Below are 27,719 nucleotides of genomic sequence, written 5' to 3' on the forward strand. Positions count from 1 at the left end.
ATGTACTGCCAGGTTTGCAGCCTCTGGTGTATATGATTCTTGCCATTCCTTCTCTGGAAACCCCAACATTGACTGTGGAGGAAAGAGAGAAGCAAGGGAGATAAAGGGTATGTCTGGACCTCAGATCAGAATTCAGGTGGCCTTAAAACAGTCATCAGAGCTCTGTCATTCAGTTACTAAATTATAGAAGTAATCATCCCAGAATCTCCTAACCTTTTATTTAATCCCTTGGGTCCAAGTCACTACTCTTCCTAACTCAGTATCCCTCATGGTAAGAGAGAAATGCAAATAACCCAATCCTTCAAATGTTCTGTGTGGAAATAAAACATAAGCCAGTCTTTTAAATGATCTCTGCCTTCGTATCTCTTTACACGTGTAGGTACAAAGCTAGATGAGCACTTAAAAATGGTTCAGAGAGTGTAGAGAGGCTCAGTGGTTCTCAGATTCAAGCTTGTGTCAGAATCACCCAAAGGCTTGTTAAAATATATTCCTGTGCCCACACCCAGAGTTTTTGAGTCAGTAGTTCTGGGATCAGGCTTGAGATTTGTATGTCTAACTAAAGTTCCCCCACTGATGTTGACGCTGCTGGTCCAGGGGTTACACTTAGAGGACCAGGGCAGAAGTCTGTGAAAGCAATGAAAGCTTGGGTAGGCCTCCTTCCCCATTTCATCTTTTCCCACTAACCACCTGAAGTGCACACTTGTTCTGAAGTCTTCTGATTTGCAGCTGGGCTGTAATTAGAATAGGAGCATATGCTTACCACCCCACCAGACAGGTGGGCTGTGCCATTCCCTACTTGTGGGGCTCACATTACTAGGAATGATAGGCTAATATGAATACTGACAAGATAATTTCCTTTGGGGGCTCCTAGGTGGCTCAGCCATTGGGCGTCTGCCTTCGGCTCAGGTCATGATCTCAGGGTCCTGGAATTGAGCCAGGCTCCCTGCTCGGCGGGAAGCCTCCTTCTCCCTCTCACACTCCCCTTGCTTGTGTTCCCTCTCTCGCTGTCTTGCTCTGTCAAATAAATAAATAAAATCTTCAAAAAAAAATAATTTCCTTTGGTAGGAAAGGCATCACATTCAAAGTAGACATGGCTAGTTTATAAAACAAAAGTCTAGGTGAATTTAGGAGTAAAACTCCACCTTTATAAGAGACTAATTAACCATTAATGTGCTCTTGTCAAAATGACCATTCTCATATCTTTGACATCAACAACAAAAAATTCTTCAAACAGGCTTGTTTTTGAAGCCAAATGTGTGTGAGTAAGACATGTTATTTTAATTACCTTGAGTTTGAATTTCTTCATTGATAAATGGGGAAATATGTACCTACCTGACCCGGTTGCATTAAGGATTAAAGGTCATGATGTGTGTAAATATATATACATATACACATATATGAATGTACGTGTTAACAATGAAACCTTCTGAAGATTGACTTGATTTTTAAAGAGTTTGCTACCTTCTACTTCTCTCAAGAAACAGAATAGTCTAAAATCCCCTTGCTGCATGTTCCAAAGGCACTGCGTTGTCACCTTGCATGACATCCATCAAATGTGGTTGTAATTCCTTGTTCAACGTCTCTTCCCTGTTAAACTGTAAGAGCCACGAGGGCATCAACCATGCCTCTCTTTTATATTTACTTTCCCTGCACCTGGGATAGGATCTGATTTACTAGGGTTCCCAAAATATGTCTCTTGTTGAATGAATAAAATGTTGAATAAAGAAAATGTTCTCGAATGACATAAAAATCCATAAGAATAAATAATGCTGTCCATACTTAACTGACACAAACCCTCTTTACTCCGATGCTTGTGTTCTTTATACTAGGAGCATAGGTGTCAGTTCTTTTTCTTCTTTAAGTTTCCCCAAGTTCTTTCTAAAGCTTCTTGCCTGTCATTCAGAACCTTTTGTATATTGGCATTAAGATGACCACAGAAACGAGAGCACTGTTTACAATACTGTCTATACTAATCTGTCTCTGCTGACTCTGGGTTCTAAAAATGTCTTCTGAACTACATATGACCTGCAAGCTCCTTCTAGCAAATGGCTCTTCCATTTTTGAGTGGCCAGAACTAGTTTTTAAAATCTTATGATCACTTTTAAAATACAAAGCTATACGTACTAGTACGGGATTGAGCTATACAGGCCCCCCACCCCCTGCCAGTAGCCCAGTTCATGGCCTGGTCAGAACATCATTAGCATTCATTACAAATAGTTCCCTCGTGCTTACTTTCTCACCTCACCCCAATTCCCATTGCCTCTATAAACTAGTAAATGGAGCTTTATTAAAGATTAATGCCTACCTTTCTCCTTTTGGTGACTCTCTTTCCTCAAAATCACTTTCTTTGAAGTCAGCCGAGATTCTGCACATGGTGCAGATGCACAACAGGAATGTCAAGCCCAGTGTGTGACGGAGACTAACGGTGCAGCATCTTAGCCTCCAAGCCCTCACATCAGGCCCGCTCTGCTTACCCTCCAGGAGGAGGGCAGTGCTGGCCCTTCTTCGATTTGTGAAGTCTTACCTCCGAAAGACATACACAGTGGGTACATTTAGAAGAAGGTGGGTCAGGAATATGATCCAATGCTAACATAGACTACTTAAAGAAAGGAAGATTTAAGTAGAGGATGTTCAGTAACTCTAAACCATTATCGGGAGTGAGCACAGTGGATGGATGGCCTATGATTAATTTCTTACTTGTCATGTTTCATTGGGTAAGGTTGTCTCAACATTCAGCAGGGACTTAATACAGCAGACAAATCCAAGTGGTCAATTACAAAGTCATGCAGCTTATCCTATCAACCTTTGGAAATCCGTGACATTTGTGGTGTTTTGCTGCCCAACGTTAATTGCTGCCATGAGCGCACCCCCATTCTCTTTGTGTATTGCTGCAGAGACAATATAGTCATTTGTAACCCCACTTCAGATGGCATAAGCATACCTAAGGCACCTACTACCAGATAATTCTTCTGCTGTTACCACAGTGTGGACAAGGGGTGGGCAGGTGTCTGTAGTTCAACCAAACAACTAATCTGAGACTCCGAACTTTAAGCTGGGTGAGGCCTGGGCAGAATAAGTGCATGAAACCCATTCATTCCATGTATGACATCCAACAGAGACTAATGTAGCTCTTGCTAGGAAGAAATTTTGGGCATTCCCAGTTCCTGTCTACTCTGGGCCTGGTTTCTTGGTCTGCCCTTTTACCCTATATTGAATACAGTAAATGGTCGATGTTTAGTGCTTAGAATCACTGAAAATTGAAATATAAAAATTACCACCTAAATACAGAGATTGATCACCACTGGGTACCCCAACACCTCACACAGGTCCTGGCACCCAGTCAGCACCCATAGTTCATAGGATTAATGATGTGATAATAGTAGTGCTTTAGTGGTTCTACAATACTAGAGCATGAAATACTCGTGCAGTTCATTTCTAACATAAACAATTTCTAGAAATTTCAATAAAAATACTTTGTTTAAATTTTGTTCAAAAACTTTGTATTAAAATTCTTTTTGTGTATCTTCTCATATTTTAACTGTAATTCTTAGGAGCCTGAGTGCAGTCTATTGAATACCAAATTATGAATTCAGATCTAAGGCCAAGTTCTTCCTCTAAAACAGCATCTTTGTGACTTAATATCTCTGAACACTTTTTTTAATGATACTATGCCATTGGACTAGATTCACATAGTTAAATAATGCAATTACTGGCTCGAAGGTCTTTCTTACAATAATAAGGTATATCAAATCTACTTTTGTGTCTTTTAAGAGTGCTTTAAGGTTTTCCTCATATAAATTTTAGATATTTCTTACTATTTTCATTGTTGTAAATAGAGTCTCCTTTTTCCTTATATCTTCTAACTGGTTTTGTTTGTATTTTTGAAAACTATTAATTTATATACCATATTACTTTACTAAATTCTCTTTTTGCTTGAAAATGGTTTTTCTAGAATTCTTTGGGGTTTCCAGATATGAACATGTATCTTCCAATAAAAAATGGCTTTACTTCTTCCTTTCTTATTACTATGTCTCTAATTGTTGTTTGACTAATTGCATTAATGAATACTTCCAACACAAAGTTATACAGTAGTTGGAAATTCTGAGCATTCTGTTGTTTTCCTTACTTTGGTGGAAAAGTCACTGGTGTTTCTGTACTAAGTAGGATGCTGGCTTTGGGGTGGAGACATATTTTATTATAGCAAAGAAGTAGCCAACAACCTTATTTTTATTAAAGTTTTTTTTTCATATTAATGAGTATTAAATTTTATCAAATGAAAGAAAATTTCCCCAATTCTGCTCTGGTAATTATCTGTTTGCCTTTTGATCACTAATAATTTTTCCATAAAATTATTTCATCTAGATTTTCAAATTAATTTGTATCAGGTTGAGGACTGTCTCATCTCTTAGGACTTTTTAAAATTCCCTCTCTATTAATAGCTATTTCCCCCTTTCATTATTTATATTGTGTGATCATGAATTTTCCCTTTATTTCCTCATTAGATTTGCTTGTGGCTCGTTTTATGATTATTTTTTAAAAAACAACTTTTGGATTTCTTTCTTGGTTTATCTGTTTTATTGTTCTCTAACTCATTTATCTTTACTAATCCTTTCCCCTTGGTTTCTTTTGGTTTACTTTATTTTTCTTTCTCTACCTTTTTGAGTTGGATATTTAGTTCATTTTCACCTTAATTAATTGGGTTTTTAATGCTTAAAAATATCCTTTCATAATGGGATTATTTGTACATTAATTTCATGGATTCTGTTAAGTTTTATGTTATGCTTTCATTATTGTAATTTTGAAAAAGTTCTCAATTTTGTACTGAATTTCCATTTTGAGCCAAAAGCTACTTAGTAATATGTTTTTAAAGGTAGAAAGTTTGTTTTGTTTTGTTTATTTTGGAGAGAGCGAGCACGTGTGAGCACAAGCGTGTGAGTGAGCACGGGAGGAGCAGAGGAGAGGGAGAGAGAATATCAAGCAGACTCCACATCCAGCACAGAGCACACTCTGGGCTTGATCTCACAACCCCGAGATGATGACCTGATCAAGTCAAGAGTCAGATCAAGTCAAGAGTCTGATCAAGTCAAGAGTCAGACACTTAGCTGGTGTCCCAGTTTTTGGTCCTTTTGATACTAATTTCCAGTTTCAGTATATAATGATCAGAGACTATTGTCTATGCTAATTCTATTCCTTGGAATATAGGGAGGTTACTTTGGAGTTTAAGATGTGGCCAATTTTCATGAATGTTTTATATGCACTTAAAAACAGGTGTGCTGTCTATTATTAGCATTCAGAGTTTGATTATTGGACCTACCTTATTGATTAGTTGTGTAAGTTTTCTATATACTTGTCAATATTTTGTCTCCATTGTCTGTTTTAGATTGAGAGTTATGTTAAAGTTATCTGTCACTAGTTTGTGTTTTGCTTTGTACTTCCTGTAGTCTCTGTTTTATTAAAGTGGCTGGGTTATTACATGCCCATTATATTAGTAATTGAAATAACTTCAATATGAATTGTAGCTTTTAATACCATAAAATACCCTTCTTTGTGCCCTTATTTAATGAGCTCTGGTTTACATTCCACCATGTTCAGTAATATTGTGGCTGCTGCTTTCTTTTCACTTATTTATATCCTGTCCATCCTTTTATTTTTACTCTTTCCTACTCTCTGTTTTTAGTACGTCTCTCTTTTACAACCCAGGGTTATATTTTACTTTGTTAACCAGTCTAAGCATCTTTTCTTCTGATAGGTTAATTAACTCCATTAATTTACTGATGATGTTGGTAAATTTGTGCATGCACATGAATATATGAAATTGTACCTATTCTTTCACTATATGGTCTGTTTTTATTTGATTTTCTTCAAAATCTCTCTCTTTTCTCTGTCTTTTTTTGTAGGGAGGAGGGTTGTGGGGAGGAAGGGGTATTTGGGAAAGTTTATTTTTTGTTCCAGTGCTTACCTTTATGCTAATAACTTTATATAATACTTTTTTATTTCGTCATTGTTGATTGGTTCTCAACTATGAGCAATGTTGAAATAAGTTTGTTAGTGACATTTCAGTTCCCTCTCTCCCAGCGCCTAATTTGAAATAACATTCTTTTAAACTAAACAAACAAATAGAAACAGACTTTCAAATACAGAGAACAAAGTGGTGGTTGCCAGAAGTAGAGGGATGTGGAAGGATGGATGAAATAGGTGAAGGGGAGTAAGAGGTACAGACTTCCAGTTACAAAATAAATAAGTCATGGGCTGAAAAGTACAGCATAGGGAATATAGTCAATAATATTGTAATAACTTTGTATGGTGACAGATGGTAACCACACTTATCGTGGGAAGCATTTAGTAATGTATATAATTGTCAAATCACTATGTTGTACACCTGAAACTAATATAATATTACATGTCAAATATACTTTAATAAAAAAAGAAATAATATTCTTTTACTCTCAGATAATACCCATAATGTAATCAGTGAGCTTATCTCGCTTTTTATACACTCCCATATCCTTCCAATTCTTTCCATTTTCATAGTTGATCTATCCCTGCACTGTCAGAGCATATAGTCATAGTCATATTTTTAAAAAAATCCTTTAGTCTTAGTTTTATAGATATATATGTATTTGGTGATTACCTCCTACTCTTAAGCGGATGTGTCTGCTCAATTATGCTGGTTGTCTAAAACTCATTCTCTAGCAGATCCCTTAGCAAAGGTTTATTTGAATAACATTCCTTAAACTATTGCATGCTCATATCAGCTTACAGGTTTTATAGTTAAAGGTTACTTTTGCTGGATAGAAAATCTTAGCTCAAATTTTTCCTTCCCTGAATTTTTAAAACATGTTACTCCATTTTCTGGGGTTAAGTATTGTCATCACAATCTTACAACAATCTGATTTTCTTTCCCTTATAAGTAATTTGACCCACTTCTTAATTCTGTTTCTACTCTGATCTTTGGTTAAATTTGTAATATTGCTATTGTTAATATATTCATATTATATTCGTTCATATCATGGAGTATTTATAAAAGACCAAAAGCAAGGCAATACTTAATGTCTAAATGTACTTGCCAAGATCTTGCCAATCACCAAGCCTCTGATCCAGTTATTTCCAGCTGCTTTTACAGAGGAATCAATCCTGTAGAGATCTGACCAATTTTGTGAACAACTACAGATATGGAGACAGGCGGAACAGCATTAAAAATACCTGGATCAAACTGGGTATGTTTATAGCCATGGCCAGAACTGGACCTAAATTAATCTTAACTTACCCTATCTTACCTTTAAAAACAGAACTTACGATTTATGTTTATGAAACATAATAATGAACTGAAATAAATACATCTTTTTTTTTCAAATTTGTGATTAATTTAGATGCTTTTTCCCCCCATGGTTTAACCTGTGTTCAAGGAAAAGAGCTGTTTTATTGTCCCTATTTGTTATGATACTATCTACCCTAGAAATAAGTGAGAAAGGGAATGTCAGTAAGGAGTAAGCCACAATTTCTATGTTTTGTTTTGTGCTCCATCCAGTGACCACCCTCCAGTAATGCTTTTGTCGTGGATGGGGCTGACCTGGATTAGACTTTCAATTTCAGTCCTAGCACATTCTTAAAACATTGTATGTCGGCGGAAACCAGTAAAAAAACTGGCAATCCAGGATCATATGTAAGTAATGGTGGAAGACTGCTTAGAATGCTTTTATTGTCAGAAACCAGTTTTGCTTCTTTTCATATTCATCACTCTTGATAGGAAAAAGGAGAATCACAGATGACTTGGTGCAGGATTTTATTTGGTTATAGATATCATGAAATGCATACAAACCCACATGCCCTTCAAACTGTTTTTTAAAAGTGGGCCACAAACACTATCTCTTCATTTCTACAATGAAGTTTAAGATTATATAACTATTTAAAATATTTCTTTTATTATTAGGTCAGAGAAATTTTAAGTATTACTAAAATAGCTAGGACAATAAAGAACCTTGATCTGAAGGCTGGCCATCTTAGTGCCATTTATGCACATTTCTCGGCAAGGACATATTTAGAAATAGTAATGATACTGGATTTATTCAGGCTCTCTGCTTTCTAGCCACTAGTCTAAGCATTTTACATGTTTTAACTCATTTAATTGTAACAACAATTCTGCATCTGGTAAAATTATTACTGCTAATCACATTAGCATTATTACTATTTGTAGATGAGGAAACCGAGACACAGAAAGATTAAGCAACTTGACTAGTTACCCAGTTTGTGGATGAGCCAGGATCTTATTTGAATTGGCTATTTTAACAGCATATGGATTAATTTCCATAACAATCAGCTACTTGTCTTTCAGTTGTGAAAGCTGTCTTTTTAAGCAGTCCTAAAACTGAAGGGTGATCTTAAACAGCGTTCGTTAAAGGAAACACTTACAAAAAGCTAGCCAATTACAAAAGAAAAGCAATATATGTAATTCTTTCAACATCTAATCATACTATATCTTTCAATTAAATCATCACTCTTGGAAGTAGAATCCCTGTATTGCCAAGTACAATCCTTGCCAAATATCCAGACACAATCATGGGCTTTAAGGATTACAAGTCACATAATAAAGGATAATGACCTAAAATTAAGCACACCAATATAGAAAGCGGGGACTGCCATGCTCTGTGGAAATCAGCAATCTATTAGATTTAATGTGAGATTAAGGATCTGTGTAACCCGCAATTACGCTGTTTTTCATTAAGAAAAAAAATGTGATGATGGTGCTCAGTAAAATTCTTTCTTCTATTTACCTCTGTTTAATTGGATTGGGGACTGCTTAAACATCTTTGGGTTGGAGCTTATAAGAAGATGATCCCAGCTGTTTTTCAAAGCTTAAGGCAGCAGGCAGACAACACGATCATGTCAAGGCTCATGCAAAAGCCTTAATCCTACTTTTTTCCATCAACCAGCTACTGCATCCCGGTGTTTAACCTTCTAAGTACTAAATGTGCTCTGTCACTGCTGTAGATTTGCCACTGGATTGTTATTGTTTAATGCTGTTAGCTTCGCTGCCATTAAAAGATCTTCTCAGTTCCCTCTGCCTTTGGATACTGACCATGTTTCCGTTAGGATTCTATTTCGTGCCTTAATTTAAAAATAGCCAGTGGTTCACCACACTTCTAAAATGTCAAATAGAGAATACCAACTTGTTTGTTCATACATTTATTCACCCACCCATTTATTCACTTGATAAATAGCAAAGCCTTTTGTGTCTTTTCCCCAAGCTCTGCCGTAGACACACAAGGGCAAGCTTTGAGATGAGTAACCAACTAGGTCCACAGTGTTGAAAGTATATAAAACAATTTGGAGTTATCTTTCCTTTTTTTTTTTCTAGCAACATTTTGCCTAGTCCAAATATCTAGCACCTTAGAACTATCACTGAAGTTGTACTTAGATCAGCAATATCGTAGTATGTGAAGAGTAAAGGTTAAATGGTCGGATTAGCTTTCCCTGCAGCTTTTCACGTGCTACTTGGATGGCGATGCACTTTCTTTTCTCTTTTCCTTTGGAGCATGAGTAGTCAAGGAAAAAGGGAGTGGCTCTCTGATTTGTCCCAGTGGCAGTGAGCAGCCAGCAGAAAAGCAGACACAGTTAATGCTCAGCTGCTCAGACCAGTCAAGCAAGCTACCGAGTCCCAGCTGTGCCTCTTAATGTTTTCTGATTGCACCTACTCCTCAATCTGTGAACTGTTTTCTGGACTCAGATTCATCAAGCGCTGCCGCTTTAAAAACGCATGTAGGCAGGCATCCTAGGATATGCCATTATAAGCTGCTGCCAGGGGATCTTCTAGGAGATAAATGGAATCTGTGTGAAGTAAATTAGTGTGAACCAGTCAATCTGAGTGTCAGCCTTGAGCCACTTCCATGGATAACTAGCTGGCTGACTGGAGGCCAGGGTCTTCTGCCATATGTGGGTTGAAATCTCTGAGATTCTGTTTCTCAGGATGCGGGGGATGTGGGGCTGTTTATGCTTGGAAGAAGGCCAGTTTGATCTGTGTTTTAGATTTGTCAATGAAATGGACTTCTGAAGCATTATTGTTTACCTCCCTACCCTGACTGTACCAAATGCCTCCAAGTAGAACTTCTTCGCTGTAGGAAATATGAAAGAAATGCCCTGGAGAGAACTGCTTCCTTCTTGTTTGAGGTGCCATTTTGCGGACTCCAACTGTGCGGGGCTTGGTCAAGACCTCCTATCTGAGATCTTTAGGTTTTAAAACAAAGTAATAACCATAATTTGGCAAAATGAGTTTAATCCAAATCTGCTCTATTTGCTTTTTGAGGAATAAATCTATGTGATCTTTAATTCATGAAGAAAGGGAGGTTCTATGCAAACCTTGATGATCATGGTTCCCTGTAGATACTCAGCATGGAAAATCAAATTTTGGCCATTAGAGGAGGGGGAGAAAGCCTCTTAATAGCAATAGAATGAAGAAACCTTTTTAAATAGCTTAACTGTTCCATGGAAAGAATTTAGAGACAAAAAGCATGTGAACCAATAGAGTCATAAGAATTATTATTTAATATGATTAAATGGTAAGTATAAATGGTTCTATTTAAAAATCAGGTTTCCATAATTCAGTATTCCTTTAGAGATCATAGTTTGTTCTTACATTAAGATCACAAGAATTCATTTTACCTAGTTAAATTATGACAAATCATCTTTATTTCTTTTTTCTTTTATTATATTAATAAAAATTTTTATCACCTTTCTCTCTTTAGAATCAGTGAGATGGTTAATCATAGAATGTAAATGTATAAAATAAAATGAGAATAAATTTAGGCCCTGTATTTGGGGAATATTTTTTAAAGCTTTCTCTCCTCCATTTCCAGTGAAGCATTTTGCCTTTCAGAGACAGAGGGAGAGAGAGAGAAAGTACCTAGGAATAAGAACTTGGGCAAAATAATAAATGTTTAAATATTCAACAGATAAGTGTATTTTCTTTTTCTGGTTACCTTTCCTAGACTTATGTATCCATAAGGTAGCTTTTGAGTACTTTATGTGAAGGTACCACCATTACAGGGTCCATGGAGACACATTCCATATATGATACATTTCAGTATATAGAGTGTGTCTGTGGATGTTAGATAGCATGAATCATAGAAAAGATCAAACCAAATGCTTTAAAAATTGAGTGACCCTTTCCTTGAACTAATGAAACAAAAATGGGATGTCCTGTGAGAACAAAATTTGTTTTATGCCTGTACACTGAGTTCAGAGAAATGAAACCCCTAATGTAAATTTAACTTTATGATTTATGAGCATGAGGAAAAGAGAGTGGAAATCGGTGAATTTCCCTTCTGGTGTAGGGACTAGGTACAATATTTTGCAGTGTATGACTTTTACTTTCTAAAGCCCTTTGAAGGGAAGGAAAATGAGTGTCGTATAAATGATGCTTTGGCCTAGACATGGTCCCTCAACATGGTCCACCCAGTATCCATATAACCTTATTCCTTGCAGAGCAAGTCAACCTCCCCAGCCATCGCTGCCCATAGGTGCATTAGACTCATCACATTTGTGGAACAAGAATACTATCCATGAATTTCCAATTATCTGAGACAAGCTAATGAGGACAGAAAAAGGCACACTGAGTCAGGTCTGTGATTCTTCTAGCCCAGTCTTCTGATTGTAGCACTAGAGCTCATTATAGAGAAGCAAAGTTGTCCTCATGACATCAGCCTCAAAATTTTAAGGCATGTCTCAGTATCTTTCTTCCCTATTAATGTAGTCCAGTGAAGCAGTCAGACATAAGAACCAATGAATGGGGTGAGAAGAGTAACACTGGCCAAATAAAGTGCTGAGAAACACAGAAGGAGGGAGAAAAATTCATGTTATCTGGTGGGTTGATAAAGACTTCATGGAAAGGGTGGCATCTGAGCTGAGTCTTGAATAAGGGGGAGTATTTTGGCAAGTAGGGAATTGCAGACGGGGTGAGAGAGGTTATCTCAAGCTGGGAATCTTCACATAGGCACTGACGTAGAAAATAAATACCCAGGGAACAATGAGTATTGTCCAGCTATATAGTATATACCAGAGTCTAAGAGAGGGAGGAGTGGAGAAGGCCAGCATCCAGTGAGAAACTCTAAATCTGAACTGAGACTGTATTGTGAAAGGTCTTCAAATCCATGGCTCCAGATTTCCCACTGGTGACTGAGCAGAGATGCCTGCAGGTTTTTCTACACAGAAGCTACATGATCAGACCCTGGTTTTAGGGATATGAGTCGCCTCAGTTTGAAGAGTTACTCCTCTATTAAAATAGAGGAGTGACTGTGGCACTGGAAAGTAGGGTGCAAGTATAATGATCTTGAGAGGTTAAAGAACTAGAGGTGAGGGGCGCCTGGGTGGCTCAGTCGTTAAGCGTCTGCCTTCGGCTCAGGGCGTGGTCCCGGGGTCTTGGGATCAAGCCCCGCATCGGGCTCCCTGCTCCACTGGGAGCCTGCTTCTTCCTCTCCCACTCCCCCTGCTTGTGTTCCCTCTCTTGCTGGCTGTCTCTCTGTCAAATAAATTTAAAAAATCTTTAAAAAAAAAAAAAAAAGAACTAGAGGTGAGAAAATGGCAGTAGTAGGTATATATAACTTCTTGACGAGTTTATAAATATCAGTCACATTCTTCTTCAGATTTACTTCCATGCTGGAGTCTTGGTCTTTCTAATTTCTTCTTGAGATACTGTGATATGATACAGACTCTCCTCCCCCCTAATTCCTTCCAGACCTTTGGTTGGCCTCTTAAATTCCACTGTGTCCTGTATTGGCTACAATCTCTGGAGGCACATATAGGGTTCCCGATCCAGAGGCCTCCTGGACTCACTTGTTGGTGTTCTTGTGGTCAGTTTATTGTGTTAACTATCCCCTTCCTAAAGTGCCAGCTGTATGTAACCATTTGCCTACATTTTTACATTGGCCTAGTGTCCTTGAGTCATAGTCAGTGATAGCTCAGAGCCATGTTCTTGTTACATATACTTGTTACTTGGATCATGTTTGTTTAAATGGTTCCCAGCATTTACTAAACTGACATGTGTACACAGCATGTATTCCCAGTGATTCAGCCTTCCAATTGTTTTCTGTAGTTAATATAATCAGTCTCAACATTTCACAACTCAGGAACTCTTAGTGTTGTCTATAGTCCTGGATATTTTCCTGTGTATTCTTCCAAATAATTTGTAAAAATTTAGGAAGAGGAATATTTTATACTGATCTAGGACAATGCTTTATACTGTCTTATGACATTTCTGTCCCTTACCTTTTGTTACTATTACTTAGCTCTGTAATGATGATAACACTTTTTTTGTATTGAACATAGCTTTCTGAAAGTCTCATTACATTATAGTTACCAGTTTCCCTTTATCCACGTGCATGTTTGCTCTTTAAAACATTGCTTTCTTTAGGTGTATGTTTCTCTTATCCTTTATTTTTAGATGCCGCTGGCTTGCTTGGTATCAAAATGAGAGTTTCTCCTACTTATCAAGGTCATTTCTATATTTTGGGCAACCATCTCTTGGTTTGTACTGATATCTCTAATATTAGAGATATTAGTACAAATACTGAGTGTTATGCAGTGACCCAGCCTAAGGATTTGAGAAGGCATCTTTTGATGATTTATCCCCCAGAAAAATTAATATTTTGAAATGAGTGGCTACATTTTCTATGCATGACCATAAGAAGCAATCAATCCCAACAGACCACCTATGTTTTCTCTGTCTGGTGTGAGTGCATGTGTGAGAGAGTGATGCTTGCTACCGATTATAATACCGTGGTTAAGCACACTATTAGTATCCAAGCATATCTTCCATTCAATTTCAGTAAGTTCTCAAGTACACTAACATACCATTTGATGACATTCAAATAAAAATAAATCACTTTCAGAGTAACCAAGCCTAATGATACAAAATGTGGTAACTTAGACCCTTTGTTCCTTGCATCCTTCTTAATGTTGACAAAGAACTAGAAAACTAGGGCATAATCTAGATAATTTGATTTCCTTACTTTCCATTTCCTATCTAGGAGATGAAAGAGCTCTGACACTTGATTAACCATCTGAGACAAACGTTTTCCCCTGAGATAGAGACGGCTATCAGCTGGGAATTTGAGACTGCCTGCCAACTATTCTCCCCATGCTGATGGTGTCATCTGAGGTTCGGCCTGTGGAAGGCTTGCTGCTCTTATGAATTCCAGTGGTCAGGCCATTTGACAGTTACTCCTTCCACTGATTCACGAGGAAGATGTTTTTGCTATTTTTCCTTATGGATAACTGTAGACTTTGCTGTGGTTTAAATTGCCCTATGCTGGGAATCCTTATCTTAAGTTCATATATAAATCACATTTATCTCTAGTCTCAGAGGCTAGCTTGATGCTCTTTTGATTGAAGGGTCTCTTTTGTTTCCTGACCTTCTAAATTTTCAAATGCAAGCTGGGAAGCTTACTATAAATTTCCTCTTAGAATTCTCCCTTTATTGGCTGTTCTTCAATTTATCAATACATGGGGATATATTTGTTTTCGTCTTTGAAATCTATTCCTGCTTTCAACTTCTTGAACTTCTGAACAGTAAAATTAATGCATTTGTGTATTTACCATAGGATTTGGTCCTTATGAAAAGTCAAATGACTTTTGCAGAACCTAAATGGCATGAAGAGTGTGAGAGTTCATTTCTATACATTCTTAGAACTCATCCGTCACCTATACTTCCTTTTAGTGATGACAAGAGTCCTTTCAGATAAGATGTTCCTGAATCTCTTTGTCTTGAATAATTATCTCTCTGGTTTAACATAGAAAGCTGGGATTGAGCTTGCTGATTTGACAAGTTTATTTCTTAAATCTAGAAAGTGTCTTCTTTACCAAATGAGACATAATAACATATAAAAAATAATAATAAGTAATGTTTCCTTGAGTTATTTCCACTCTGAATTTATTTGGTAACCTTCAGGGACCAAAGTTGAGGAAATTATTTTGATTTGATGTTTGAAAAAAAAGGTGCCTGCTCACCTGCTCACCACCTCTCTCCTGGGAGCACTGCTCGCCAAGGAAGTGGTTGCTCTAAAGGAGTACATAAAGAAATCCAGGCAAGACTCTGACTGGTAACTCAAGATCTACCATTTTGGGGACTGAAGAAATGCAGCAGAAAGAGAAGAACGAGTTACATCATTAGCTGTTAGTCTCCTTTCCTATTCCCCCCTTACCTTACACATCTCCTTTGTCGGACCCTCCCCAGCCTACTTCCAATCTGTCTGTATAGTCTGTTTCAGTCTGAGAGTTTAGATGATATGATTAGAGTTGGTTTTCATGTCAGGCTTGACTAAGACAAATGACTTCATGGGCCCCATCCTTACATACAAAAGGAGTAGAAAGAGTTGCCCTTTAAGAGATCTGACTTGAGGAAAATAGAATTCCACAGGAACATCACACCTCTGCATTCGTTTGGCAGATAATAATTGAGAACCTCTCCATGCCTATGGGCCCCAAGGCCAAGATGGAGCCAGTCCTCAGAGGAGACTAGCGCGCGTGAAGCCTAACCTTACTCAGACCGTCTAATGTCCAGGTCAGGGCTCATCCGCTACATCTGTGCTTCTTACAATTATTACGTGGACCCAGTTAATTTAGTTTGGGATGATTTATCTCATACTGAAGTTCAGATTTGCCAAACTGATTAATGAAGAGAGGGGTTGTTTAAAGAAATTCATTGCATAAATATGATTCCAAGAAGGAAAAGATTTAACTTATTTTTTTAAAGATTTCGTTTTAAAGATGTGTTCTGCACCATTGGTAAACATCTGACAGGTGCTTTTCTATGCCAAGGAGTCCGTTTGTTCTCAAGAGTGACCACACTGTAGCCTCGGTCCTGTCTTGGTCATCTTTCCATAGGGCTGCCTCGCCCTAGCAGCACAGCTACCCAAGTATCCCTCTAAAGCTGCCCTGATGTCCTCTGTCCCTCTGTCAAAGAGTGGACATTGCCCCTCGTAGGAAAATACCAGTCTTACTTAATTCAGAAAGAGCTTCAGAAGTCCTATTTCCAAGGCTAGTATAGTAGCCACTTATCATCTTGGTACCCTGTTTAGTGATAAACTGAGTTGCTGGTTGGACTTGGATTTTTAACTTGAGGAATATTTGAGTTTCAGAGCCAGAAGATGTCAAGGAAGTTGTCCCGGCCAACTTTCTCATTTTATTAATAAAAGGACCTGAGTCCAGTAGAATAAATGACATGTTCAAGGTCATGAGGTCACACTATTAGGACCAGAGGTAGAATTTGAAAAGAACAGATATTCTGGGTCTTGTCAACTGAGCTTTTGTCCAGTACGCTATATTTCTCCCTGGGAACTCAGAAGTTCATCTCTGTAATGAAATTGTTGATACTTATTTTTGTTCCAATTAATACATATATTTGGGTGCTAAACAATGAGGAATTTTATCTTTCATTCAGAAATAAAGCAGATAAGGCCTCCTTCTTTAGGCAGACTTCCTATTGACATTAATAACAGATTGCAGGGTTTTTTGGATATGTTTGAGTTGTAAACTCTGGGACTGACCTTGAGATTTTTCCCTTAAACTACAAGTGAAATTAATCTTTTTTTTTTTTAATTTTTAGAAATGCTCAGTAGCAGTTTCACTCCATCATTTCACAAGTACTCTGAGTACATGCCCTGTGTCTCACATTGGGCTAGAGATGTGCTCAATTGTTTATCAGCCATACCAAAACAGCCCATTGCTCAAACATCCCAGAAGACAGGGGAATTTCCATATCTGAGAAGAATAAAGCATTGTTTAAAAAGATTCAATAAGGGGTGCCTGGGTGGCTCAGTTGGTTAAGCCCACAACTCTTGGTTTAGGCTCAAGTCAGGATCTCAGGGTCATAGGATCAAGCCCTATGTCAGGCACCGTGGTAGGCATGGAGCCTGCTTAAGATTCTCTCTCTGCCTCTCCCCCTGCACACACTCTCTCTCTCTCTCTCTCTCGCAAATCTTTTTAAAAACAATAAATCTTTACAGAAAAATCAAAAGATTCATTAATTATCTTTTTTATCACTCACATTTTCTTTCCTCCAAATTAAGGGGCTGGTCAGCCATGCGTTTCACCTGTAGAAATTAGCAGTAGACATTTTCCCCCCTTAGACTAAATAGTCAACAATTTGATCCTGTGTGTGTGTGTGTGTGTGTGTGTGTGTGTGTAATATACATATATCCCAAAACTATTTAAATAAAATAACAACTTTAGTAGTATACATCTAGTAAGGATACCAGAATGATAGTTACCCTTCACAAAGTTTTGGAAAACTCGTTTACCAGTTGAAAATGTCACCTTTGAAGCAATTCATACTAGAAAATGTCACCCAGAAAACAATATTCCATGTCAGATTACAATTGCAGAAAGATAACAAAAACACGTAAGTCCAATGCTAACTTGTCTTGCTGAACTTGTCCATAAAACAGTTATTACTTAGGTATAAAGAAGCATTAGATATTTTATTTAATTCCAGGCATCTTTATACGATTTTTTCCCCCGGTTTCCAGTTCACACTCACACAAAATGAGCCTGAAGCCTGATGCAGGGTACAGCTATTGCTATTCAAATATAATCAAGAGGTCCTATCACTTGATTATCTCAGTAGATACTCTTAAAGTAGGGGTAATAAGTACATAGTTCTTTAGTTAGATGTTTTCCTGATAAGAACATCTTTCCTGAGAGAACCACTTTGTAAAGTGAATTTAGGGTCTATTCAAATGACATCCTCTTTGTTTACAAATTTAGTGTTATCACTTCAAGTCTTTTCACTGATTTTGTCTCCCTCTAATTTAAAAGATATTGCAGTCTCCGGTCATCTGTGAGTACTGCATTAGTATTTACTTCTTGAATTTAATGTCGTTTTTCTTAAGCCTGTGGAAAGTTTTTTTTTTCTTTTTTTTTTTTTTTTTTGTTGTTGTTGATTCATAGCGATGCTTTAAGATGGAAAAGAGACCTAAATGATCAAGGAAGTGATCAACTCTTGGCCACAGTATTGAGCTAGTAGATTTGACAGGTGTCTGACTTCTTCTCCACTGCTCATTCCACAAATCTGAGTGGTCTTTTAGTCTTCCCTGACTTCTGCAACCTGTACATTACTTTATGCCCTTGAATAAGATGCATTTAAGATTTTTGTCTGAATTTTATCTGCTACTACAGTGGTTTATTCTATTCAGACCAACATTTCAAACTGTTATATCTCTTTATTAATGGTTTTCTATAAATATCCCCAATACTCTCAAAAAGTCCATACATATGATGGATGGGATCTATTTTTAAATCATTCATAAGTCATTGTATTGAAAACATTTGTAGTGCAGATTTTATTCACACTGTAAATGACATGGGTTTTTAACAACGGCTCTATTTAGTCTACAGTACTGGCTTACTTGGAAGAACCAGCTGCTGTTCATGGAGGTGAATGGACATTTTTCCAGTGGTCATTCTCTTGTTGAGGCCGGGGGGAATAGTTCTTGGAATTGTTTGCTTCATAGGCCCAGCCACCTTTAAAAACTAATACCATTTTTCTGCAAATGATGTCAAACGGAAGGTGAAAATTTTCAGAGGTTAACTGAAACCAAATTAAAGAATAGATAGAAATGAAGGAGCATAACCACTGATGACCCTGTTATCACATTGTCCTACAGTAAATCTTTCTATAGTGTCTTTTTATAGTGTCTTTGTCATACAATTCTCTAGGTTTCTTCTGCTGTTGGACTATCCATTTCTTTAGGATCTAGAATTATAGTCATAGTTAAACACATCATAGTCAAACACACCCATACAAAGTATATGGACTTTTCTATTTAGCTATCAAAGATATTACTAAGATATTTAGAATACTGGCCTTTCAGTTGTCAATATTTTAAGGTGTGTGATGAATAAATGGAATAGCCTTATGTCTTTTGGTGGTAGAACTGTCAAGAAGAGTTTGTCTTTTTTGCCCCTCATCCCCCAAATGTGGACTATTTCAGAATCCATTACAGAGGAAATAAACAGTTGATTTTAAGTTAAGGATGAACCTAACAATCATTTGCACTATATTGATGTCAAAAGTATCTCTCTGCCAAGCTTTAAAATGCATCTTCAAAAACTACTGAAAATATCCAAGAACTTTAGTGATGAGCTACAAATGGACTTTGGTATTGATAAATAAAAGTCAATATGTATAGTGAAAGGACAACTTACTGTGATAAATGGGCCCACCATCAGTAAAGATCAAATTATTGACTATTTAGGGCAAGGAAAAACCTGTCTATAGCTAACCTCTACAGGTGAGAAGAATTAGCCACAACAGCAATTTAGGAAAAGCTCAAAGACACACGTTAGGAGAATTTATTAAAAATGTATACAAAAGTAGGCAGCAACATTTTGTTAAATACATTTGTGGCACTAGGCTAATGTATTTTTTTGAACATGCCTGGGTTCACACCTTTTTTCTTTTGCATTGAATGAGCTCCCTTAGGGCTACTCATATTCCTTTTCAAGGAGATCTAATTCAGATTTCACTTCCCAGTCCCCCCTATTGCAGAATTACTTCTGCATTCCTAAAAACTATGTCACTCTTGGAATATCATCTCTAATGCTCCTACTAGTCACTTTTCATTATGCTTCAACTAGATCACAAGTTGTATGAGGGCACATTAAAAGTATCTTAATTTTTTACCCATCACGTAGTCTAACAGAGAGCTCTACCCATAGTAAACACTAGATCAGTATCTGTTGATTTCATTGTTTTTGAAATGATTCATTAGAGAAGCCTTGGTCACATATCATGTCTGAGTTTAATGATGAAACATCACAGAAAATACCCAAAAGAACAATTGCAAAGATTAGCTTATCAAAAAAAAAAAAAAGTGAAATGGCAATAATTAACTTCTCCAATGTCAGCTGTTCCCAATTGACAGAAGGTAGGCATTTCTTCTATAGTAAATTTTACCAGCTACTCTATAAATTATCCAGTAGAAATGACAAATCCTGTACCATCTCAAATTTGGAAGCTAAAGTGTAATTAAGCAAAATATCTGAAGACTAACCCTTTCTACTCTCCTACCTCCTCACAAATGACACCCTCCAAAATCAGAGGTAGATAAAAGAAGAGCTTCATGGTACCTACTAGTGTGAGTCTAATGAAGGTCATGCAGCTACAACTACACCTAACTTTCTGACTTTCTTGAGAGGCTTGGGGTGTCAGTTCATCCTGGGTCCACTTTTTTTGCCACTTGAAATTGCTGCAGGCATTTACTTCGTTGTTCTAATATAATACCATGCCCTCTTCCTTCTTGAGGGCCCTATGTCTAGAACAGAGTCTCGCTGGAAGGATAAGTAAATGAATGGGTGGATGAAAGTTTTAAATGATGAAAGAACAGTATATGGGATGACAAGTGCAATGCATTTGCCCAAATAAACACAGGTGCCAACTCACTGACTGTTAATAATAGATGCAGCTGAATGAGTCATTCCCTATGATAAATATCAATGTAAATATTTCAGAAAATTAGTAAGATATATAGAAATAAAAACATTAAAACAGTCCAGTAAATCTTGACCAGTGTAATAGTTTTCTGCAACTTTGGTGTATTTAATTTTCTGTTTCAACGTGTTACAAAAATCGATGGATTCAGAAATAAGCATGATCTAAACTGAGGAAAATTAAAATTAAAGGCAGCTACACCAATAACTACTTAGGCTGTATGTGTCTGTCCTCCAAATTACAGACTAACCCGCATCACCATTTTACAAATAGTCATCTTTTGTCTCAAGTGGGCCTAACCAAGAAACTGGATGAATCTAGTTGAAGATAATTCAAAGCACATATCCTCTCAGATCAGGAGGATATCTAGACGATCCCTCTGCTTTGCTCATTTGTTCACTCATTCATTCCACAAGTCCTTTAAGAATACCTCCTATGGCCCAGGGCAGACACAGGTGCATAAAACAGATGTGGTACCTACTTCCATATTTTTTTCTTGGAAATTTAAGTGCCAGAATCTCATACATTTTCCCCATGTTTTGTTCACAAATAAAAGGTTTCAGAGAAGTGATTTCAAACTCTATGCGGACACTTTCACAGAACAGAGGAGAACTGTGTTCTGAGAGGCTAGGTGAAACTCGAGAATATTTGGACCAGAGTTATGTTACTAGTCCCCTTTAAAGTGTGTATATTGGGGCACCTGGGTGGCTCAGTTGTTACGCGTCTGCCTTCGGCTCAGGGCGTGATCCCAGCGTTCTGGGATCGAGCCCCACATCAGGCTCCTCCGCTGAGAGCCTGCTTCTTCCTTTCCCACTCCGTCTGCTTGTGTTCCCTCTCTAGCTGGCTGTCTCTCTCTCTGTCAAATAAATAAATAAAATCTTTTAAAAAAAGTGTATATTGTGGGCTTCACCAATTATGTTATGTTCACCAATGCTGTACATACTGCATGGAAATAAGATGAGGAATGTGAGAGGCGTGAGCTCTGCTCATGCTGCTTTGGACCTTGGGTGGCGTTCCTTTGTGTCACTTACGAGTATGTATGTGACGTGACACAGCCTCTAGCCTTTACTCCATCATTTGCTAATGGAGGTTTAGGAACAGACCTACTCGCCTTTGCCAACAAACATATCATTTTATGTATGGCTTATATATTTTGTTGTTTGCATCTCATGGCCTATAAATAAAATGTGTGTGTTATCAAGACCTGAAGAGACAGTAGTAGTGTTTACTGCAGCAATTTGCAATAGATAAAATTAGCAGTAGTCAGTAGTATACATATTTATGTAGTTTGGCTTCAAACAGGTAAGTATGACGTAATTTATATTATTGTGGTCTTTCTTTGTTTTGTTATTCAGTGAGTTTTTTTCATGAAGACAACATCGACTTTTCCTGACAAGTGATTCCTTGAACGAATGGAATATGAAAATATGTTACTTATGGAGATAACTGAGACCAAAGTATTACAACTTGTGCAAAAATGTGGAAACCTGTGTCTGTTTCTCTAACAGAGCTAGTGGTGTTACGTGTTTACAGGAAATTTTAGATTTCTGTGCTCATTCCCACTTGTGTTCGTAATTCCTACTCAGAAGATCATGGCAAGTTGTCTGAAGTCGCCATTCAAAACATTGCCCCCCCTTATTAATCGTTTGCCAACTATGTATTCGGTATTTTAAATTTTATTTGTTTAGGGCTTTAATTTTTTTGGTGTTTGGAGTTTCTCATTTGATGAAGGAGACACAAAATATACAGAAAGTGTTCCTCAGCTGTGATTTGTGTGACAAGACGAACTACCGCACCCATGCAGAGCTGCTCTTTCTAACTGACCAGCCCCATGTTCTTCCGTCTGTGTCCTACAGCTGTTAATTGACGATATTGTTTTAGATTTATGCATTAAAAATACGATTTCTACTTTGGAGGGATCACTTTGTTACTTTGTAGCTTTTAAGCTGATGCCATGAACTTATTTTTCTTGTAAGATAAAGTCTCATCTATAGATTTTTCAACTAATTACATGTCTGCCAATATATACTTAGAGGATACATTTTATTTCAATTTATTATTTGTGTTTACATAGTGTGTCCCTGGAAATATCTATGGAACTGAAAGGAAATGTTTTAATGGTGTTTATTACTGCTATTTCATCGCTCTCTCTTTCTTCTCTCTCTCTCTCTCTTTTTAATAGCTCCAGTCAGTCCGGTCAAGCATGACAGCAACTCAAACTCGGCAAACTTCCAAGGCACTGAGGACATGCCTGACAGATGCGTCTTGGAAGAGTCTGAGAGTCCAGGTGAAAGCCATTTAAAAATAGTCAAGTATAAAATGATAAATTTGACACAGCTTTGGGGTCCTTGGAAGGGGGTGGCAGGGAGGACATTGTAATGCTGTTTTCTCTTAGCAGCTGCGCTGTCAAATTAATGGTCACCTCCAGGGGTCACAGTGTGGAGCTGTTACCTTTGCCTCTTTCATCAAGGATTCAGTTGGAGGAAGTACAAAGGCTTTATGACTGAGAAGGGAAGCTGACACTATCAGTTCATTATCATCAGTTTTAGGCTAAACTGGTTAATAGAGGCCGAGATTGAAAACTGGAGAAATGGCAGCATTTTACATATTTCAAATAATGGGATCGAGCGGAAGTGGAGAGTTAGAGAGACACAGATTGCCATCATTACAGACTATTCACCTTTCTAACTATAAACAGCTAACGGGGACGAAAGGATTGTAGCATAACAGGAATGGACTCATGGATACATCAACTGTCGAGAACAAACAAAACGAAAGAAAATAATAACCCTTCCCCATGCCATAAAATTTACCCACATCCCAAGTTCCTTAGGTCTGTACATTCTCCGTGGAAAGAATAGACAGAAATGTAGCAGAAGGATAGAGCCAGAAACACTTAAGCATGGATTTTTGTTTCTGTTTTTGTCTTGTTTCAAAACATGCCTAGTCTTTAACAACTAATTAATCAAAAATAAAAAATCCTGTGAAAGTGGAATGATATGCCTGGATTACTACAAAGCCATAAGGTGCTAGAAGTTACGTTATTACCATGAGGGAAAGAGTTAACGCTCTCCTCCCACCGAACGTTTCCCTTTCCTGTTTTCTCTGGCTGCTGTGTACCCTCGACCCTCTTGCATCTTTGTGTGCTGATCCTTGTATCAGATTTTTGATTCATCCTCTCTGTGGCCTGTCAGCTTAGTTAAGAGATTTCCAAATCTTGTAGCCTTCGCTGACAGGGGGCAGCTGCAAACAGTCCCCTGATCCTTCCCCGAGGAGAGCTACTGAGATTTAATTTTCAGTGAAAGGTGCAGCCTGCAATCTATGTCAGGTCCCCTAAGTCATCTCGGAACCCCAATAGGCCCGGTGGCGATGGCATTGTATTTCAGTTCCCTCCACTGCGGCCAAGATTCCTCAAAAGATGGACTGCTGCCAAGTGTCTGTTCTCAGCCACACTTCTGCTTTAGCAGCCCATGGACCTGAGAAAGGGCATCTTTCTCGCCGACAGAAATTTTTAATCAGAACATGAACCCCACCTCCTGCCCTAATATCTAAAAAACAAATGCAGGTTAGTCCCACTCCAAAAGGGAGAGGGTGGTGGTAGCGTTAAATCATCAAATTATTTTAAAATTGCTTTTAGTTTTGACAAAAATTACCTAATTTTGACTAGATTTTTAAACTGTCTTCGTAAACGGTTTCCTATCAACCCGAGGCAGTTAAGTCCCTGAGTCAAGTTTTCAACTAAGTGTTCATTGTTTTTGGCAAGAATAGATTGGCTATATGTCATCTCAAAAGTAGAATACATTTCAGGCATCCCTCAATATGAGTGGAATTGTAGTAAAATTCAAATATTCCATAGTTTATCTGATTGATATAAACAAAAGGGTATATCAAAACAAGGATTAATTAGAAAAGATTGGTACTGATAAAGAATCTTAACTTAAAAAGTGAGTACTGCTGTACATCAGACATCATTAAACTGGTAATAAAGAATGAATTACTCTGGCTTTTTCCTCTGTCCATTCCTGCATTTTAAGACATCTTGCCTTATAGGCCTAGAAACCTCTGGAGAGTTCACTACTGGTCTCACTGCCTTCCACTGAGAATTTGTGGCTTGGTTGTCATGGAGACATCGTATTTCTCCAAGAATTGCTCATATTGATCCGTGGCCAGGCGTAAATGGCCAAGCGAGTGTGAGGAATAAAGGGGGCTGGGCAGTCCTATAAAATGACCAGGACTTGTGAGTTGGAAATAAGCTTATAGCAAACACTTAGGTAAAAAGAAAGAAGCAGTTTTATTTTGTTTCAGGATTTCTTTCTGCACTTTGGGCCATTGTCTTCTTTCACTATGAACTGAAAGAAACTTGTTAGTCACTTGTCATGTCAGATCTTTGGTGCTTGTCCTGACACAGCTGTCAGCCTTCCAGCTCTGTGCAGTTCAGGGACACACAACAAAGAGGCAATGACATGAATTATTTATTGCTCCTTGTGTGGATAAAATTCTGTGATAAGAAATTAAGACACTTCTGACAGAGGTGCTTGTTTAGTAAGAAAGATTTTGATGAGAGAGTGCATTTCCTTGAAGTATGAGCATTTGAGAGGGAAAATTCTTAAAACTGAACATGATGGAAGGTATGTGAAATTGGTGGCATAGAGGGACTTTCTTAAACTGTGAACATACGACTGTCCACTTCTCAGTGTCCAAAAATGAACTAAAAAAATACCAAGCCATTCAAATGGAGGGGCTCCAAAACTATAAACATTACTTTGGTGGTTGAGTTACTTCTGTTTACCAGGTATGAGTGGGGTTCCTCTGGAAAGCACACTAACCACCTTCGTTAGAAGAGAAGGCAAATTTGGGGGTTTTAAGGGATAAGCTTTGGGAAGGTATCACCCAAACCAATGGAGGTGCTTCAGTAGCTGAGCTTCTAATTGCATTGGCACATCAATTACTCCTATATGGAGAGGAGCGCATTTAAACCTGAACGCATCGTTCTTACCATTTTCACCTGGCATATTATCGGTCACTTAAAAATCCTTTTAATATTTTCATGTACATGCAAAATCCAACCCCCCCCCCCCGTTACAAAGTTGAATGTGGTCAGTCTTCTAGCTTTAATGGATATTGACCTTACATGGTTTTATCTATGCAACTCTAAATGAGTAATATTATTTATTACATCATTTTTAATGAACAAAACCAGTTGTTCAAAGGGGATATAGAAAACAAAACAAAAAATCATTTTCCCATCCAAGCACAGTTCGAGAATATTGCCTCATATATTGTTCTTTCCAAATAAAATCTTTTCTTTGCAAATCCCCTGAATATCATTTTCCTTTGCCCTTAGAGCTTCACATTGCTGATACCAATTCATTCCCATATGCAGAGAGCAAATGGATATTGAAGCACAGAAAAACTATAATAGTTTACTTTTTTAAAGGTGAAGTTAAAGTTTTTTAAACATTGCAACATTTTGCAATGTCATTAATAAAATCAAATTTTTAAGTTTATATAAAAATAAGATGACTTTATGCATTGATTATCTTTGAATGCAATAGGTTTTGAACTCAATCTGCAGATTGCTTATTTTTTCATTGACATCACTGCTTCTCCAGCACTGAATTGACTAGGATGACCCATTTGTAAATGGGCCGGAGTGTGCATATAGGTCACAATTTAGAGGACTGGTGGAGTGGTTGTTCACCTGGTCTCTAGAGTACTCTACCTATTCATCATGCCATTGTGATCTCTTTATTGGTTCAAGCTGTATACCCAGGTGAGTGCCTGCAGTCCATTAAGGTTGGCAAAGCAACTTTAGACCAGAGTATTCTTGTTACTCTGACCCTGCTAGTGAACCTGGAGGTCTTGTCTGATAGGTTAAGGTCTCCCTCAGCAGTGTCTTTTCTCTGGAATAATTCATTAGCAAAGAGTTTTGATTCACAGGTGAATCCCAGATTGAAGTTTCTGGCTTAGACTCTGTGAAGTCTACTTGCTTCTTCACTGGCATTTATACATTCCCAAAACCTGTGGGAATAACTTTGATGTCTAGTAATAGAAGCACCGAGACAACATTGTGAACTTACAGCTCCCTTTTTTCAGATTTTAGGGCCATTAGGCTTTCTTTCTTTGGCTCTTTAAAGCCTCATCACTTCTGAATCTGAAAGATGCTATCACAAAAATAGTTTAGTGCAGCCTTTTGCTGGTTAACTTATTGTTAACTGCTTCATGCACATTGATTAAAGCTCAAGTCCTATTCTCCCAAATATAATAAAAAGTGTTCCTTGTCCCCCATCTTTGCACTCATGATGATAAAAAATTTAGTGTGGCATTCACAATTTTTATCCAAGTGTTAATGAGAGATCTTGAGCTTTTATCACCTTATTGGCTTGGAAAATTAAGAATTTTACTTCCTAGTGCACTAGGGACAGTGCACTTAAACATAGCTTCAGCTGAAAATAGTGACGAGAGAGCGTGAAAGTACCAAAAAAGGCATTCAGATCAGCGTTTTCACATCATTCTGAAGTAGTGTATAATCAGTATGCATTCTGCCATTAATAGAACATTTTAGTGGTTTTTATATGGCACGTTATGTGTATAGATCTATATACATCATTGTCAATCAATATTGCATTTGCATGAATCTGATGAACAAAACTAGATTTCTCAGTTTCCAGGGGATGTACTACATTGTGAAAAGCCAAGGTGGAGGTTTTTTTTTTCCCCCTTTACTATTCTAGCTCATGAATCAACAGCAAAAATCAGGTAACAGAAAGTAGGACAGATTCAGGACTGGAGTGTTGGAGATGGCTGATGATGATGCATGAAGCAGAAAAAATGTGGAATGTGTGAGCAGCCCATCAATCATAGCTATCGAGAACACACTTCTTAGGGTTAGTGCTAAAAAAAATGTTCTAGAAGGAGTAAGAACAATTTCAGTAGCAAAAGCACATAAACCCTTTCTTCTAGTTGTGTTTAACAATATCAAAAATTTTAAAAAGTTGCCCAAATGGAAAAATGCAAGCATCAGCCTAATAATTTTTAAAACATGTAAAATTCTAGGCTTACACACACACATATATAACTAAACAAAATAACCAGCTTTTTGACTTTTTGCCAGTAGGAGTGGGAGTTACTATGCATTGTCATGTCATTAATATAAATGTATTCAGAAGTAGTTGACTAAGGCACAGGACTCCAATATGTTTCATAATCAAAATAATTTAAATCAACTGATATTTTTTAG

At 37.5% G+C, this 27,719-nt stretch overlaps 1 protein-coding gene across 1 annotated transcript in view; it reads left to right on the top strand.

The window, feature by feature from the left end:
- The window catches only part of WDR72 (WD repeat domain 72), a 193,623-nt gene that overhangs the window by 161,744 nt on the left and 4,160 nt on the right, over positions 1 to 27,719 (top strand). Inside the window, exon 18 of the mRNA XM_008705988.2 lies at positions 22,662 to 22,766. Within this exon, the coding sequence (XP_008704210.1) occupies positions 22,662 to 22,766 (105 nt within the window). The remainder of the gene's footprint in view (positions 1 to 22,661; positions 22,767 to 27,719) is intronic.

Source organism: Ursus maritimus, unplaced genomic scaffold (assembly GCF_017311325.1).
Source record: "Ursus maritimus isolate PB19 unplaced genomic scaffold, ASM1731132v1 scaffold_35, whole genome shotgun sequence".
Classification (NCBI taxonomy): domain Eukaryota; kingdom Metazoa; phylum Chordata; class Mammalia; order Carnivora; family Ursidae; genus Ursus; species Ursus maritimus.